Raw genomic sequence first — 17,605 nt, 5'->3', positions numbered from 1 at the left:
GGTGAGCTTTGTTCACTAGCTTTGGCTAAACCATTAATTAAGGGAAAGCCTTCATGCATTCCCATACACCTCTGCAAGAATAATTTTACAGTTATGCTTTGCTGTGTGGGTTGTTAACAGTGGCGACAGTGCCCTGTTAAGGCAGAAGGGAAGCACATCCCTTCAACAGGGATGCCAAGTGCAGCAGGAAAGTATGAGGACTACATAACCCCTTGCAGGCCCTTTTGGGTCCTCAGACTATACCTGAACAGCCATGTCCTGGACATGGGTTTATGCTTGCTACACAGAAGACTGCATCTCCCCTGAAGAAAAAAACTAAAAAATAGATTGGGTGGTGGTTTTAGATTTGCACACAGTCCAAAAAGCTAAAAATTAACACAACCAGCAATTACTGAAGGAAGACCAGTGATATTTTGCAAGACAGAAAACAGTGCTGCTAGGAGAAGAGTTCCCTGTAAAACAGAATGTGAACCAAAACTGCCTCAAGGGACACTCAAGTCGCACACACTGCAGCATCACAGCTTTGAGAAGAGGCAGACAGTGCTTCTAGAGTATGTAGGTCGGCAACCTCAACAGGACCCATAAATTTATGGCCATATCCAAACTGGGCCATTCAAGATAAAAATCCACTTTTAAATGCATATACTCCCAAGGGGAGCACAAAGGGGATGTGATTATTCTTTGTACTTGCAGTACCTGCTAGAGGAATAATGGACATTAGAAGGTCTCGGTCTGCTTGCCCAAAGAAGAATCACTATCAAACTTTTCTCTCTGCTAAAGGAAAGGAGACAGTAACACCTACATTTGATATCAGAATCCCAGCATTTCCACCCACTAGATGCTCTTGTTCTGCCATACTCTAATTACTGCAAAACATATTCAGGAAGACTAAGATATAAATGGGCCAATATGGATGAGTAAAGAGAGGTAAATTAGAAAAACTTGCTATTTTAGCATCACCCTCTCTATAGAGAGGCACAAAGCTAAAACAGACAGATCTAGAGCACATTTAGTTAGCAAGTCCCTGTGTCTTATCTCAGCAGGACCAAATAATTCATCCACACTTCATGGAAAACCTCCATTCTTATCCTCAGCTATGAATACAGTGATAGATTCACATGGATAGGTACACAGAAACATAATAGAAAAGACTGGCTGAAAGGACTGTTCCCCCCAGTAACCATAACAACAAATAAGAGAAATCTGTTTGTCTGAGGGTTCTGCTTCTCCCTTTTTGGTAGTTTCTTTCAACTTAAAAATAGCTGCATTGGAGTCAAAGAATAAAGCTCAAGATAGTCACAAAAAATAAAGGATGTATTTTTCTCCAAAGATCAAAACAGTAACTAACATAAGACATTCATATTAGAGTATTAAGTTCAGTGTCCAGAAAAAAACTTGTCTGCCATATAAAAAAAAAATGATACTGCAATTGCTTTACTGCTCAAGAATCTCTTTGCTCAAAACTGCTTAATTCTTCTCTCACAAAGTTTTGTCAGTAACTTGATTTTAACTACATTGTACAAACAATTTTTCTTCACCACCCTCATCTTATCTAAAGCTCTTCTTTTGTTCTGGAGAGTTTTGTTGCATGCTCCTCTATAAATTTGCTCAAATGCTCTAAATCTCTCTCGCCTTCATATTTAATAGGGTTGTTCTTCTTGTCCTTCGGAGCAAAGTAGATGGTGGGGAATCCCTCCACTTTGTAGTGGTCATTCGTCACATCGTTGGCAGTAGCATCCATCTTTGCTATAATTAGATTTTTCTCATTCTTGTATTTTTTGCCTAGCTCATTATATACTGGTTCTAGTTTCTTGCAGTGTCCACACCACGGGGCATAGAACTCTATGAGAACATCATTCTTTGGATCCATCACTATGGTATCAAAAGTTTTACCCACTACCACTTTCACAGGCCCTTTGTTATTTTTTGGCACTGGCTGGGACTTCACAATTGGCTTCAGTTTTCCTAGAGGGAAGTAAAACACACAACACTGTTAGAATGTGGTAAGAGCAGCCCTTACAGTCTCCCCTAAGAAAGGGCAGATACACCCTCCTGCCAGGGAAAAATCTCTGCACCAGCAAATGAACTTGCCTCAGCATGAAACACAGGCTAGTTAGCTGGTAACCTTTTAGTCCAATAACCTCATGAAATTTGGGCAACAGTTTGTTTTGCAATTCCCTGGAACCTTTCTCCTCTTTTTATGGCTGTCCTTCCACAAAGTTCTAGCCAGTGATTTATTATAGTAGTCCCAAATATGGATGATCAGTTCACACTTCAAAACCACAGGAACATTTTAGGGTTGCAAAACACACTCAGTTTACTGGAGCCATTGCCTCAGGAAAGAACTCTTGGAAGGGTAAACAAAATAGCTTAGATAACCCTGTTTTAGAAACTGTACCTTTTTTAAATGCCAGCACAAACTGCCTGAGTACATCAGAGTCAAATTCTTCTGGTTCCATGGCATACTTCTTGCCACCTTCATCCAGAATGGCAACATTGACATCCTCTCCACTCTCAAGCAGGCCCAAGTCTTTTATTTCAGAAGAATAATCTTCCTCATCAGAAACAGCAAACACGTATTCAGGGAAGTCTTTGGCCACTTCCAGAACTTTGCCTCTCCAGTACTGGGTTGCTGAAAAAACAGAACAGAACATAATCGGTAATTTCTAGTTGCTTAGTGCATGCTTCCTCTCAAAATGGAGGAAGGGTTATAACAGCAAACTCACCAACACGGTAGTCAAAACTGAAGTCCACAGAGTAGTAGACAACGACCAGAGGACGCTTAGCGTACCTCTTGGCATCATTGGAAGGCTTGCGATGACCAACTAGAGGCAAAGCATGTTTTAGCACGTGCTCTTTAATCTCAGATCCATCTGTAGAGTCCTGCTTAAAGAAATCGTGAATAAAGTTCAAACAAACAGATTTAAGCAGCATTTCACACTACTGAAAATATTCATACACCCATGAATGAGAAAGACAGAAGGCCATGTTATAAAACAATGCTGCCACCACATTCTTCAAAGCTTTGAGCACTGAATATTGTAAGGACAAATTATTATTTGAAAACGTAACATCTGGACCAATTTCGTAAAGTTCTCTTGAACAGAGCAATACAGTTTGAGGACAAACAAATTGACTCAAATATCTAGTGCAAGTACTTCCAACAGGAAGATGCCAACTCATCATAAATACAAAGACAACCTGAAATCCATACACAAACTTTTTAGCTCTGGACCAGCTACTCACTTTAAGATTCAGAACGTGCATCTTGGGCTCATGCTTTGACTGAAATTTCTCTGGCTGCATGACAACCAGTTTTCCTGGAGACGCTTTCAATAGTTTTGCAATCTCGTTGCTGAAGGTGTGATGGAATTTATAATCTTCTCTCAAACTGTTAGCTGGAAAATTAAGGTTAGGGTGAAGGAAAAGTCATTAGAAATGAACTGACAGCCAGCAACTGAGATCTTAAGACTACAACTGCAAGGCAACTCTCTTCCTAGTCTCAAAGTGAAGCAGAACAACCTAGTCTTGGACAACAGCTCTCATCCAGTGGTGAGAACCATAGGAATATACATACAATTCCAGTAGCACTATTTGAATGCTGTTCAACAACCCATTCACTTGACGAGTTATTCTACACTCAAACACCTTGAACAGCTTCCAAAACATATACAGCGAAAGAGTTACTTTCTTATCAAATCTCTTGGCTTCCACCCAAATAGGTCAACTAGCCAAACTATTTGCTTTGGGGCAGCCTGGGAAACAGTTCTGTATCTTGCCATGCTGGAGCAAACAAATCAGCTCCTAATCCACCTACGACAACAGTCCCAGAAGCAGGCAGACAGGTTGCCAGGAATGGTCTAGCTAAACTGACCCAGAAGTGGGTAATGATTCTTTCTCCAGGCCTCTCACCCCTAATGAGTTTGGTGAAGACTGACTCTGGAGTGCCAGATATGAAAAAAGAGTAACAGAGAGCCAACATATCTAGGCTTTAAGCCAAGAAACTGTGGTTTGTTCCTCAGGAACAAAGGAATTTTCCCTCCCCTCTAGCCCACGTGTTTTTAGGGACACAATTACCAAGAAGAGGTATATTCTGTCTGACCCTTTAGTTACAGCCTCAAAATCTGGTGTGAGTTTATATTTTTGAGTACAAGTAGAAGATCACCCTTCCTCTTTCTTATTCCTCTCCAACCTCTCCTACTGAACTAAGAGCAGAAATAAATTATTTCTTCATGCCCAGACTCCTAGACAGAATCTCATCAAAACATACATTTCATTAATATTTTAAAACATTCTTTACCTGCTTCCTGATAGAGCTGATAGGTTTTGTCATTCTCTCCACTAAAGACACCAATGATGATAACATCATCCCCATCCTTCAGAAATTCTTGTACCTGCTTGGTAGCCTGAATCTGTTTGGATGGAGGACCAGCTTGTTCAATCATGTAGTCGACAATACCTGTGAGACAAACACACCACCAAAACATAGCTTAGAACATTTATTGAACTGAAAGGTTCAGGCATTCCATCTCAACACTGCTTAATACCACATTCCCCACGGACACCTCTCCTCCTGTACAGTGACTTAAAAACCAAATCAGCAAGACCTTAGTCCAAGTTTTTAAAGATGCAGTTCTGAATATTCTCATTCAGGTTGGTTTTAAAACAGGTGACCAAGTACACAATCCACAGATTTCAGCTGACCTTGCACGCAATGCTCCTCTCTGAAATTCCAAACCCTTCACTGTCTCCTGAACCTGCTATGAGTCAAAGTGCTACTTGAATAGTCTTAAGTCCTACCTCTTACTAAAACTTAATAATGAGTATTTTTCCAGCCCTCATGGCGCATTCCACTACAATTAAAATCTGCCCATTTACTCATACTGCCACCACTTCACCATGTGTATTTAACTCACTTTATGTTAAAAGGAGCTGCTAGTACCACCATAATATGGTATAAAGATTAGATGCAAATTTAAACTGCTGGCCTATGTAGGTATGCGAGCACAATTTTTCAGCTTTCCCAACTGCCATGACATTAACAAGTCTGCATAATATTTGTGGTCAAGCCCTCAGGGAATACGAAAAAGCGTAAGTTGCAGTACCATATTTTTCCCGTGGACCACTGTAGTCATAAGGCTTGCCCTTGCGGAAGATTTTGAGAGTTGGGTAGCCAGTAACATCAAACTTCTTTGCAAGCTCAGTTTCAGCAGTGGCGTCGACTTTAGCCAGAGGGATGGGAGGTGTGCGCTTGCTGAGCTCCTGGGCAGCCTTCTCATATTCTGGAGCAAGCCTCTTGCAGTGTCCACACCTAGGGAGGGAAGGCATAGGGCACTTTCTACAAGCCATTGAGCCTGCAGGTACCTTCAACCTCTGAAGCAGAAAAGTCTTTCAGAATGAAGAAAGCAGAAATGGGATCATTAAATCTACAGAGGACAGTTCAGCCTAGGAAGACATGTCTCTCCAACTTGAAGCTGGCCTCTGTGCCTGGCCTCACACAACTATAGGTATCTTCATTTTTAGCGGCCATTTTTAAACTAAGGACCAAGTAATTATCTTTGGTTTTCAATATCCCAAATTGAAGTGTGTTCCCAAATCAGCATAAATGGGGAACCTTCAGTTTCTACCAACAGAAACCTTCTATTTTCTCTGCAAACCACGCTTTGCTGAGAAAATAGATCCAGTCTAGTTCGCTAGTGATTTGCAATGTGATCCCAGGTGCAGATTGTAACTGAGGTACACCAGAGCTACACACACCTGCACGAGGCAAAGCTGTGTACAGATGCATAACAACGTAAGACAGGTTCACCAAGTGTGTTCAGGCCACCTGTGCTAGACAAATACAGGTGACTGGCTTCTTGCTTACCATGGAGCATAGAACTCCACCAGGATTATGTCAGCATCATTCACAACTTCGTCAAAATTATCCTGGGTCAATACCAGAGTAGCTTCAGGTGGAGGGGTCCAGTTGGGGTCAGAAACCTCCTTGACTTTGGCTACAATTGCTGAAATACATTTCAATAACCCAATTAGCAGGCATGCATTTTATCACAACATGAGCATCTCAAATGCAAGATGATACCAAGAATTTGGAATCAGGGTGGCAAGCATGGTCTTGGACCAATGCTTACACATCAAGCTTACATGAGAACACTTTCTTAATCAAGCTCCTTTATGCTTTATTTCCTTGTTGGTATTGCCAAGAAGGTCTTCTCTTCACCCCAAAGAGAGTCCTATGCAAAGCACAGATCTGTACTTTGCAGCACTGAATTCCATCTCAAAACAGACAGAAAAGGTAGCTTTTCCCTGGCTGACTGGAGTTGGGCATATTAATTAAACAAAATACAAGTGGGTTTATATACAGTCAATATACAGATCAAATGTTTATTGGCTGATCCTTCAGCAAACATGAGACTGCCTCCTCTCCTAGTCAAGTAATATTTCTAGAAACCTTCTGTCAGTAACAGCACTACCCACTGCCTGCAAAATTGTCCTCTAGCATGCAACCCATTGAGAAAACAGGGAAAATTTCAGACTTCATAATACTACAGTGCTTAAGATAACCTGACTTGAGAGCAGAGTCCTTCAAAACAGCCCCATACTAAGAAGCAAGGTCACATGCCTTCTTTGCTTTCTTACAGAGAACCACAAAGAATTGGTGCTTACCCTCTTCTGTCCGAGACCCATCATAGTCAACAGCTTGGCCTTTTTTCAGGATTTTGATGGTTGGGTAGCCACTGACATCAAAACGACTTGACAGTGAAGTGGCTGCAGTAGCATCTATTTTGGCTACAGGAATAGGAGGGTCATTTTCCTTCAGAGTTTTGGCTATCTTTTCATACTCAGGAGCAAACTGCTTGCAGTGCCCACACCTGTCAGAGGAAGACACAAGTAGGTATGTAAATGCACAACAGACATGCAGACGTATCTGCTGCTCTGCATTTCCAGGATGCCTTCTGACAGATGTTCACATCATCAACACAGAAATGTTTGTCTTGCTACATGTTCAGATCATGGAGAGATAGAGAGCAACTGTAGCTAATGGACTGTTTGTTCAAATCAAAATTTTTAATTTTCATTCAACATGGAATGTATTGCCGTATGTTCTATAAAATTATTGTAAAAAAAATAAACAACTGTTTTTACAACAAAATTGTAAACCTTGTATTATTTTCCTCCTTCCTTCCTCGCCCCCACAAATAGGGTCTCAATTCAACTTCAGCTTCTCCCTAATCAAGGTTCATCTTCTCTCCCTGGCACCCTAAATTGAAGTAAAGAGAAAATGAACCAGCAGTAAAGCTGGCCTGTGGCAGCACAGATCCTTTCCCACGGGAATTTCTCTCTTCTATGTTTTATAAATAAAGATAAAACTTTCATGTTATTGAAACGGCCTTCTGGATACAGACGTTTGACCGCCTGGGCCAATTAATCCCTGAGGGTGGATGATTATTGGTCCAATCTGAATGGCCCTCTGTGTGTATATAAATTGTTAATTAATTAATAAAAGCAGTCTTCTCTAGCACTTGAAAGGTCTTGCCTCTTCACTCTGCTAGCAGTCCAACAGCAACACTGGCCTAATGAAATCTCACACCCGCCATGGTAACACAGCATCTGCTCCCTCTCTGGCCCCACCAGAACTCTCTGGGAAGAACAGAGGCTCCTGCAGGCATGACAGAGGACACCAGCATAAGAAAAGCTAAATATAGTTTGACAAGCTAAAGAAGAAACCAGGAAAATGTAGGAAAACCAAAAGAAGTGTACGGCAGATAGCCTGTGCTCCTTAGCCTCTGTGCTGGCAGGAGGGGGAGTAGAAAAACAGGAGAGGTGTTTAGTCTAAGATGACATACATCCTTCTGCTCAGATAAATTTAACTTCATGTTTAGTTTTCATGCAGGCAAACTACAGCTGCAGAATTAGTGCCTACAGCCAAGCAGGGATGGAATTCTCTGTGACAAGAATGGCACAAGTTAAAATGCAACTCCACCTCAAGCAAGATCATATTCCCCCTCTATTCAGAGACTGCAAAAGGACCATTGAGTAAGTCATCTTTGTATCACTAAGCCACAAAGGAAAAGAGGTTCTGACTGCAACACTAACTCAGCAACTCTACTGAAAATATCTTCTACTCTTGTTTTCCCCCAGTAACCACCCCTAATGTTTTTGTCCATAAGAATGCAAGAGAAGACACATTCTGGCCTAAATCCTTTGTGTTGGCTACATGCAGGTAAATCCACTGTAGCTCTCTGGGGCAGACCAGTGGTGCTGTGTGCCCTGGGATGCCAGCAGAACTACCATCATTAGGTAGATATATGAGGCACTGCTTAAATTGGTCATACAAACAAGCTATGGCCCTAATCATCCCACACCCTCCTGGCAAGGACAGAAATGTGAATTTGAAAAGGAAAATCTTCTAGCAATTCCCCTACTAGGGAAGCCTTCATTACTCCATCTAGATGAGCAAGTGCACAAGTTCTCAGTGGTCCAGCACTGGTACAGTATGATAGCAGGCTGCAAGACCACACTGCATGACTTTTCTGGGCCTCACTGGGACCATTGCAGAACCCTAATAGGCATAAAACAGGGATAGAATCAGGCTGGTGCTTCTCTTGGCACGGGATCCCTCAGTATGACCTACATCTGTGGAGAAAGAGCAAGCTGTTGGTTATTGCATAGTACAGTGACAGGAAAAAGGGTTCCTCCACACCACCAGAACCATCTCTTTCCCTGGACTATAGCAGAGTCCAGTGCATCTCCTGCAGGGAAGTTACTGCTGTGTCATCTTTAAAATGGCAACCCAATTCACTTTTTAGGAGTGTGTCCTGGCAGAGAAGCCCTCTGATACTGCACCCAAGGAGGTGCTGCTGTGAACCCACCATGGTGCGTAGAACTCCAGCAGCACAGTATCCTTGTCTGCAGTAAAGGTGTCAAAGTTTGCATCATTCAAGACTAATACCCCATTTTCTTCTTTAACTACAGAATTGTCGTCATCTTCATCATCTTCTTCATCATCATCATCGTCACCGTCTTCTTCCTTTGTAACAGATTCTGGAAAAGTAAAAATACAATGAAGCTTAGACTGTGTCAAATTTAACAATAACGTGACAGTACCAGATTAAAGATGGATTAGATATCTTCCATGGTTAAGAAAATTATCCATACAGGTTAGTTTCTGCTCCACATACAGTGACACCTATCTCAGTTTGCAAAAAGCTTGGACTCAGATGTTTGACCATTCCAATTTTGCCCACACTATACCAGCTAACAATATAAATATTTCAGTAAATTCTCAACAGGTGTTTCACATTTCAGGGTGAACTAACAAAATGGACACAAGAATAATTAGAATACACAGGTCTATGCAACAGTTGCCACCAAGGTTTGTTGGACATCTTGTTGAAATGTGGGCAGTGAGACATGTATGTTTTGTTGAGCAAGATGGGTACACAAATGATACCTGACTTCAAACAGAACCCCTTCATCATGCAGCAGAACAGCTGTCCTTTAAGTGCAGCCAACTTGAGGATGGAAAAATGAGTCTCTTATACCAAAAAAGCAGGTGTTATCTGTCCCCAGTGCTTCCCTTGTACCTCTATTCATGAGACCTGTAACACCACAATAGCAATGTGCTGCGTGTCTGAAGGTCTAATAAACAGACACACTTGCTGTAAACCTAAATGTCAAAATTTTGCTATTATCAAGGTGGTTTAGAGGCAGCACTTCAAAACGGTGCTTCTTTCCTGACTGCTCCATCCACCTCTGCCACTTTTGCTTTCAGTTACAGCAATGTTTCAGGTCTGCTATTTATTGTGGGATCTTTCCAGTCACAGGAGCATCAATCACTCTGCTCTGGATCAGCACCAGGCTGCAGCCAGTGTAAAACCAAGGAAATGACTGCAGGAGGCCCATGAAAACCCACTCCTATGCACCTGGCAGATGCCAGGTACTCTTCCTGAAAGAAAAAAAAAAAAAGGAGTGAAAACTTCTTCTTTCAAAGAACTTTTGGGGAGGCCTTTAAGACCAAAAGCACTGGTCCAGAACAGGCCATTCAAGGAGAAAGCAGATTTGTTAAATTACAGAAGCAAAATTAGCACGTGAAAGCTGACACCAGGACATTTCTACTGATTCATTCTTTGTTGGCTTGGAATTTGAGATGGTTTCTTTAATATCTGACCTTTCACATGTTCCTTTAAACTTAAAAAAAACTACCAGAAAAAACCCTGCTATCTTTCAAGGAAACCAGACCTTCCTGAAGGACTTTAAAGGAATTTCAGTTACAGAACAAGTAGTGAAAATATCTCATCCCAAATGAAAACTGTAAAACAATGAAGCTAAGTCTCTTTTGACCAGTGGGAGTCCCAGGAGTAGGGTGAAAAAGAAATTTAAAAAAGGGAAAAGGATTAAGGTTTCTGGTTCAAAACTGTTTTCTATCTAACTTTAACTGGCTTTTGACAAAGCTGAGAGGAGTTAACTGTAGCAGTATTTTGAAAATACTCTGATTTCATCAGGAACTTGAACATTAAGAATGATGAATATGTGCTATCCAGGTATGAAAAAGTGAAGAAAACAAATCCCACTTTTCTCAGACCAACAGCAGACAATAGGAACAATCTCACCATGGATAAAATTATGCCATTGAATTGCAATAGCTTTTTTTATTTTAGAAAAAAGTATACAAAAACAAGCCTATATGCTCTCAGGAAACAGTATGGACTCCTGGAGAAAATATGCTGATTTTAATTAGAGGTCAACTTTATGTACCACGAAAATATTAAAACTCCTGGTGAGGAGAGAGATCACAGGAGATCATTTATCACACAACAGTAGTCAGATGGATTAGGTTTCTTTAACAAGTACTAGTGTTTCACCTGATCTTTGAAGCAGCTAAAAGCACTGTTTGCAAGCAGACAATGCTTCCTGTGTTGCAGCACTTGCTCACCCTTGCGTGAAGCTACGCAGTCACATACCTGCAGGACTGCCCTGGTGAAACAGCTGGATTTCAGGGGCTTCAGCCAGCAAAACTTGTGCCTCACATGGGTGCCCAGCAGTTCTGAGAGCCATGTTTCACTGCAGGGTGTTCCTGGTTGGCCTGTGCCTAAATTCCCGGCCATTGCATTCCTGGCAAATTGCTTCAGACATGATTTTTCCGGACACAAAGGAATTTGAGCCAAATTCCAGCCAATTCTGCTCATGCATTTCAAACTATCCACCAGGTTGTGACTCTTGCTCCTGCTTACTGTGCTCACTACCCACCCCCGAGGAGACAAAGACCACAGCAGCTACAGTGGCATTTTGGAAAACCAAGAACAATGTATCACCTGCAAAAACATCCTGTACGGGTGGAAAACGTAACCATTAGATCCACCATCTGTCACTGAAATAATCCAGTATCTTTCCCTGCAGGTGACTGTACAACCTGCCAGCGACACATTGTCATGGGCATGATACACACCCACTTCCTCCTCCCTGGAGATGGAGGCAGGACAATAGCACTGTAACGGCAGGGCTCCACCTTTCCCCAAGTGGCTTAAGGAGCCTGTGCACTAAAAAAAAAGTTAACCACACCTATATATTAAGAGTGCAGACTTACCTTCTGTAGCCTCCAGCTTCACCAACACCTAGGGCTATCATAGCTACCTCTGACATCCCATTTTACTGTTGGGACTGAAAGACCTTTTTCAGGGACCCAACCAAGTACGGGAGAAGCAAGCAAGACTTTTTATTTCATTAAGAGCAGGAAACTTTCCTCTGCATTAAAGACTTACAATTTAAAGAGAATAGAATGAGTCTAACTGTGACACCTGAAGTGGCAGAAGTAGGTAATAAATACTTGCATAAGTCAGCTCATGAAAATAAAACAGCTGCCCCCAAAATGAAGTGTCTTTGTTTCTCAAAGCAACTTGCAAAGCCAATGGACAAACCAACAGATGTGACAGCTGTGGCTAAAACTTGCCCTCTGGTAAAATACGGATAACCCCCTTTTACTCTAAAAAAAAAAAATTCCACAAATTTCAACATATCACTACGCAAGTCAAAAAACATGATCAAGAAGGTACTTATTTTAAGATTTGAAGTATACAACGCTGGCTGGCAGACCTTCTTCAGGATGACAGCTACTCTGAAATTAATTCTTACAGTAACTTCACTGAACACTCAGCGTTGATCAGAAACATGGCCTAGTAATGTTGTCTTAAACAAAGCAGATGCTGTACAAAAAAGCTGCATCCAGACATCAACGACTTTGGGATCCTGCCTGAAAGTTTCCTTTTCATGAGCGCACTGTTCCCTGATTAGGTAAGTTTTCAGAAACACAGAACTTAAGACTCATCATCTGTTGCTAGGGCATTCAAAAGACTTTCACCAATATCAGCTGCCCTCAGTCTTTTCTGTAGTGGATCCTCTACATGATGCCTTCTTTCCCATCATCAGGATGCTAAGGGTGCAGCGGTCACAATCTGGGCTAACCTCGCTTCGAGCATATTCACCTCCCTGCCCTGGTCAAACTTCACTTCCCAAATCATGCAGTGCAACAAGATGGGTTTGATTAGAACTTTTCATCCTCCTAGCAATCAATGTGCATAAGATTACTTCCTTGTTGCAAAGTAAATTTATTCCACTTCACACAGGTCTGCGTTCCAAGGGCAAAAATGGAAATCCCCAACTATATGCACTTTTAAGGCAAAGGCTTCTTAAGCGTAGCTCATGATCTATATACAAATTCAAGATACACAATAGAAACTGGAAAATTATTCAAGTTGGGCAATGGAGTAGTGTTCAGCTTCCACACAGCAGGAGATACTTCCATCACTGTGTACCTTTGATCTCAAGAATTCCTATAATGAGAAGAACAGCAAGCATGGGAAATACTGATGAGAGCTTGGCCCACAAGAAGCTGAGCCACTGCTGTTAGCCAGTGATAAACACAGTAACATCACAGGTGTTACTTCATCCTTTGAAGGCGGCAGGGGAAATCAGTACTAGGCTTTGTCACATGTTACAAAGAAACCATAATCAAGCGTTCTAGCAAAAAGCAGAGAAAGAGGCATAATAATTGTACTCCAGTTTACAACAGAAAAAAAGAAAATAGCTCCACAGGAAGACTCTGCATCTCCATCTGCTTACTGCAGATGCCATATCCTTTAGAACAAATCTCTTGATCCTTATCCTACAGATCATTCAGTTAGTTACACAAATAGGGCTACTGATTTAAATGCACTTCTGCAAGTTTTAGTGCCTGTTCAGTGAGCAAGAATTTGCAGGACATGAGTTCAGAAGGTCATCCATAATCCAGTCTCCCCAGATGCCCTCTAATACTTAAAATACAGCAGTATTCATGTAGGAAATATGAAAGACACATAATTTACCAAAATCCACATGAAAGAAATTTAAAACTAAAAAAAGGAACACCTTCAAATGTCTGCCTCCTACATACAGGCACTATACTCAATAAGCCTGAGCAGCTTTGTTTCAACTAATTTTGGAAAGGAGACACATGTCAGTGAAATTTAAAGACAGTGGGAAGAAACACCACCATAACACTGGGCCTTCCTTCTGTGGAAAAATAAATGAAATCACTTTGAAACATGAAGAATGTACAGATTCCCTAAACAAATGAGTACAGAAAAGAGTGCTCAGCCACAGAACCATAGAATGCTGTGGGTTGGATGGGACCTTAAAGACCTCATGGTCCCAACTCCCCAGCCATGGGCAGGGACACCTCCCAGCACATCCCTGCTTAAGGTCTTGAACACTGCTAGGATCAGGGTATCCACAGCCTCTCTGGGCAGCCTGCTCCAGAGTCTCACCACCCTCACCGTAAAGAACTTCTTCCTAACATCGAACCTGATTTTCTCCTCTTTCAATCAATACCCATTATTCCTCGTTTTATCACCACAGTTGCTGATGAAGAGTCCCTCTACGGATAATGAAATCGCAATCTGTCCGATATGAGTCGGAATAACGAAATCGCAAATTTCCTGGCGATTTATAAGCTGGGGATTGCTAACATGGCTAATTGTTAGTTAGCTGGTAACTCCGTGCTTGGGAGAGGCGAGGCAGAGCCGCCCCACGGCGCAGGACAGACGGGCAGCGCCGGGACAAGCGGCTCACACAGACCTCAGCGCCTTCACGGGGCGAGCTCAGCGCCCTGCCCAGGGCCTGCGAGGAGCATCCCAGCCGCAGCGGCGTCCGGCCAGCCCGGGCTCCCCGCAGCGCCCAGCGCCGGGGCCGCGCCGCCGCCTCCCGCGGGGCAATCCCGGCCTCTGCCCGTGCTCACCTCCGTCGCCATCCTCCTCCTCCTGTGCCGCCGCGCCCCGCGCCAGCAGGGCGATCTGCGCCAGCCCCAGCAGCAGCAGCAGCACCCACAGCCCGCGCATCCTCATCCCGCCGCCGCTCCCAGCCCGGCCCGGCCCGGCCCGGCCCGTCCGCTCCCTGCGCTGCGCTCCCACCGCCCCGCCCCGCGGCACGCCGCGCTCGCTGATTGGCTGCCGCCCCAACACGTGCTCGGCGCGGCCGCCAATCAACAATCGTCACGAGGGCCTCCGGCGAGGGGGGCGCGGGTTTCGCGGAATTCGCGGCGCTCCCGGGGACCCCCGGCGGCAGCGGCCGCGGTGTCGCGGCGGGACACGGGTGCAACCGGCTGGAGCGGCACCGGAAAAGCGGCGGCGCCGCCGCGTGCAAACCGCCCGGCCGCTCTGAGGTGCCGCCCCGCCATTGGCCGCCGCGGCGCCGCCAACCGCGGGCCGCCACGCGTGGAGCGCGCGGCCGCCTCCGGGGGCGGAGGCGGGAGGGACGGGGCGGCCCCGCCCCGAGCGCGTGGAGCCACATTGCCCTTCGGGATTGGCGGACCGGCGCCAGGGGGCGGGGCCAGCGTCCCGCGGCAGCCTATGAGAGCGCGCCGCGTGCAGTGGGGGCGGGGCTTTCCCAGCGCGGGCTGGGGGAGGTGAGGGTGCCGTGAGGGCAGCGCTGGGGCTGCTAAAGCCCTTACTTCGTGAGAGTAAGATTTAGGTAGATTGTCACCGCGGACGGGAAGCGTGGCATGGAGCCGTCACCCCTGGGGACTGCCGCAGGGGCCGGGGGGTTGTGGCGCAGCGAGCCCATCGGTAGTGCCGTGATGGCCCGGGAAGGTGTCACGGCACAATTTCTGTCGGTGGTTGTCCAGATTTATGTGGTGAACATCTAAGATCCAGCAAGATGGTGCTAAAACCTGGGCTTTTGGTGCTAGAATTGCCAGTCTGGCCCCATGCTTGGGCAAATCTCAGCTGCTCATAGGCTCATGGAACAATTATTTTCGTTTTTACGAAACTTTTGACTGTTGAATAGATAGTTTGTAAACATAAAGCACTAAGTTCAGTGTGCAGCAATTACACTGAAAAGGAGTAGCAGTAGCTTAGGATAAATACCTTCAAGGATTTGAAGTGCAGGCTTAAAATATAAATCCCATAATTCTAGAGGAATGAGAAGACATTGCATTGCTGTGAAAGACTGCTGATGTATCAGTTGCCATTTGGCATTTGTGAGTGGTCTGTAGGTTGAAAAAAACACATTAAAGGCCTGCTGTGTTCTACATTTCTAAGTTACAGCCTGGAAGTCAGTGCCTTTCCTCAACTCAGCTGCCAAATAAGTTATCTTGAAAATACAGCAGCTGATACAGGAGCAGTTTTTTTCACTTACTTGATATATGACTAGAATGGAGTGAGACCTGATCTGAACCAAGTTCAAGCTGTCTAGATCCTGTCAAAATCGTGATCTTGATCCTGTCTGGTTTTGCTATCAATTTAAATATTAGTTTGATTAACATTGATATTCAGTAATTTGGTGATAGCACGTAATCAGATTGGACACTCCATGTTCTCAGTAGGAAAAATTAGGATTATGGAAGGTTTTTATTTAGAGACTTTTTCACTGTTTAACACAACCTTTAATCTGAGTATCATCTTGGTGTGTGAAATATTTACTGTCTTTGTCCTCCAAGTTTTTGAGATAGATAGTGACTATTGTAATACTTTTTTTTCTTATTTATACTGGAGATTTTCCAACTGACAGTGACCTGTCAAGGTAGAGGAGCGCTGTCAGACCAATATGTTGTGACAGACATTGTCCAGGCCATTGCAAAACTGGTTAAAATAGCTTGCAGAGAAAGTGAGCACATAAAACGGGGAAGTGGTGTCAGTATTGCTTTTGTCTGTTGGAGTGTGAATTACTGGATTAAATGCTTTTTCTTTCACAATGAGTTTCATGGCTATTGTGGTTTCTGTCGACACAGGTTGACCAGTGGAGATCAGTAAATTTGCTAGGCAGTAAAAGGTGCCGAGTACCAACATCCTGCCACACAGTGAAAAGAAAGTGCAAATAGTACAAATGTAGGGGAGGTGGGTTTATTATTACTTTTTTGAGCTGCAGGAGGAAAGCCTGGAAGGCAGAACCCCTGTGATCCCTGTTCAGCCAAGGACAGCCTGACTGAGAGATTTGCTGAATTGTCAGTTCATTGTGTGGGTAGTTACAGCATTGGTAGCTCAGATGGATCTTAGACACATCCCACTAGACAAACAGGACCTTGGCAAAAGACCATGGTCTGGTCTGTCTTCAAACCAGCAGGGCTGTGCCTATCTTCCTAGATTAGGGTTACACAGGGTGGCACAGCGAACACAGAGTCACAAATGGCACACCAGCTGGGGTGCAAGCTCAATGCAATTGTGAAATACACTGGGCACTTGGAAGAGTGTGCCAGCTGTGCAGCTCTTCCAAGGGATTCCTTCATGCACTCTAAAGGATTGCTTACCTGTGGGACTGACCATATGAAGCTGAAAATCCTCTGGGCTAAGCACTACTGGTGAGACTGCTGCTGCATACATAAGGAATAAGCCAAGTGCTCATTCTATATGTAAGTTGGTAACAGGAATACTTTCCTCTTTGCTAAGAGGGACTCTAGGCAGAACATAGGTGGAACATAGCCTAGTATGGGGTCATCTGTGGGTAAAAGTGAATGGCAGAGGTCTCTTGCAGCTTGTCTGATTGTGAGAAATTGGCCATACAAATCCCTTGTCCAGAGACACACTGGAAGGCCCAAAAACATGCAGCCTCACAGAGCATCTGTGGTGTAGTTTCTGGGTAAAAGGCATTGCTACCTGATAACATCTGCTGTGCTGCAGAAAAATACAGATATTAGTGCATTCTGGTTATTTGAAAGTGGACCACATTTTGTGCATAGTGTGTTTTCATACAAGCTGTTAGCATCACCATTGGCAGACCTGCATCCTCAGAAACAAGCAGACGATTGTAGTTCTTAAATATGGTTTTCCTCAGGGACATCCAGTAAGTGTCTTTCCTGTTGGTTTAAGTTACCAATGGCTACCTTAAATCTTCACAGGTTGTAGCTGTGTTCTCCAACATCATTAACTGGTGGACTGTGGAAATCTCTCTTTGTATCACACTGTACTTTTCTCCCTGAAAAGGTGGCCTAGACACTTGTAATCCTCTACATCATTCTGCACATTTTGTGGGATACAGTTGCTGGTCTTAGAAGAGGCATATTCAGCAGTAAATATTAAAAAAAAAAAAAAAAGCCAATGTTCTTTCACAAAAATCATGGAAATTTTAAGGCATATCA

General features: G+C 43.7%; 1 protein-coding gene across 3 annotated transcripts; it reads right to left on the bottom strand.

Moving 5' to 3' along the window:
* Nucleotides 1-1,293: 1,293 nt before the first annotated feature.
* Nucleotides 1,294-14,431, bottom strand: PDIA4 (protein disulfide isomerase family A member 4). 3 transcript variants are annotated; one of them, XM_085051517.1, is made up of 10 exons: nt 14,273-14,431; nt 8,874-9,045; nt 6,667-6,872; nt 5,867-6,005; nt 5,106-5,311; nt 4,301-4,459; nt 3,247-3,398; nt 2,727-2,886; nt 2,399-2,632; nt 1,294-1,965 (listed from the first exon to the last, which is right to left on the bottom strand). In XM_085051517.1, the coding sequence occupies exons 1-10, from the start codon at nt 14,376-14,378 to the stop codon at nt 1,553-1,555; spliced, it is 1,947 nt and encodes a 648-aa protein (XP_084907643.1). In that variant the 5' UTR covers nt 14,379-14,431; the 3' UTR covers nt 1,294-1,552. The 3 variants fall into 3 exon arrangements, with proteins under 3 accessions (XP_084907643.1, XP_084907644.1, XP_084907645.1); XM_085051518.1 differs by having other exon boundaries at nt 2,727-2,883; XM_085051519.1 differs by lacking the exon at nt 14,273-14,431 and adding an exon at nt 10,965-11,448.
* Nucleotides 14,432-17,605: the final 3,174 nt, after the last annotated feature.

The sequence above is a fragment of the Lichenostomus cassidix genome, chromosome 2, assembly GCF_008360975.1.
Source record: "Lichenostomus cassidix isolate B80296 chromosome 2, HeHo_3.0, whole genome shotgun sequence".
NCBI lineage: Eukaryota > Metazoa > Chordata > Aves > Passeriformes > Meliphagidae > Lichenostomus > Lichenostomus cassidix.
Note: the sequence above shows the minus strand (reverse complement) of the source record. Positions and strands in the feature narration are given on the sequence as shown.

What these genes read in the sequence shown, in the direction of transcription:
- PDIA4 (XM_085051517.1), bottom strand. Translation starts at nt 14,378, where the DNA reads ATGAGGATGCGCGGGCTGTGGGTGCTGCTGCTGCTGCTGGGGCTGGCG. An exon ending in TGGTCCACGGGAAAAATATG is followed by an intron (nt 4,460 to 5,105) that starts GTACTGCAACTT and finishes TTTGTCTCACAG; the next exon opens with GTATTGTCGACTACATGATT. An exon ending in CAGTTTTGACTACCGTGTTG is followed by an intron (nt 2,633 to 2,726) that starts GTGAGTTTGCTG and finishes CTGTTTTTTCAG; the next exon opens with CAACCCAGTACTGGAGAGGC.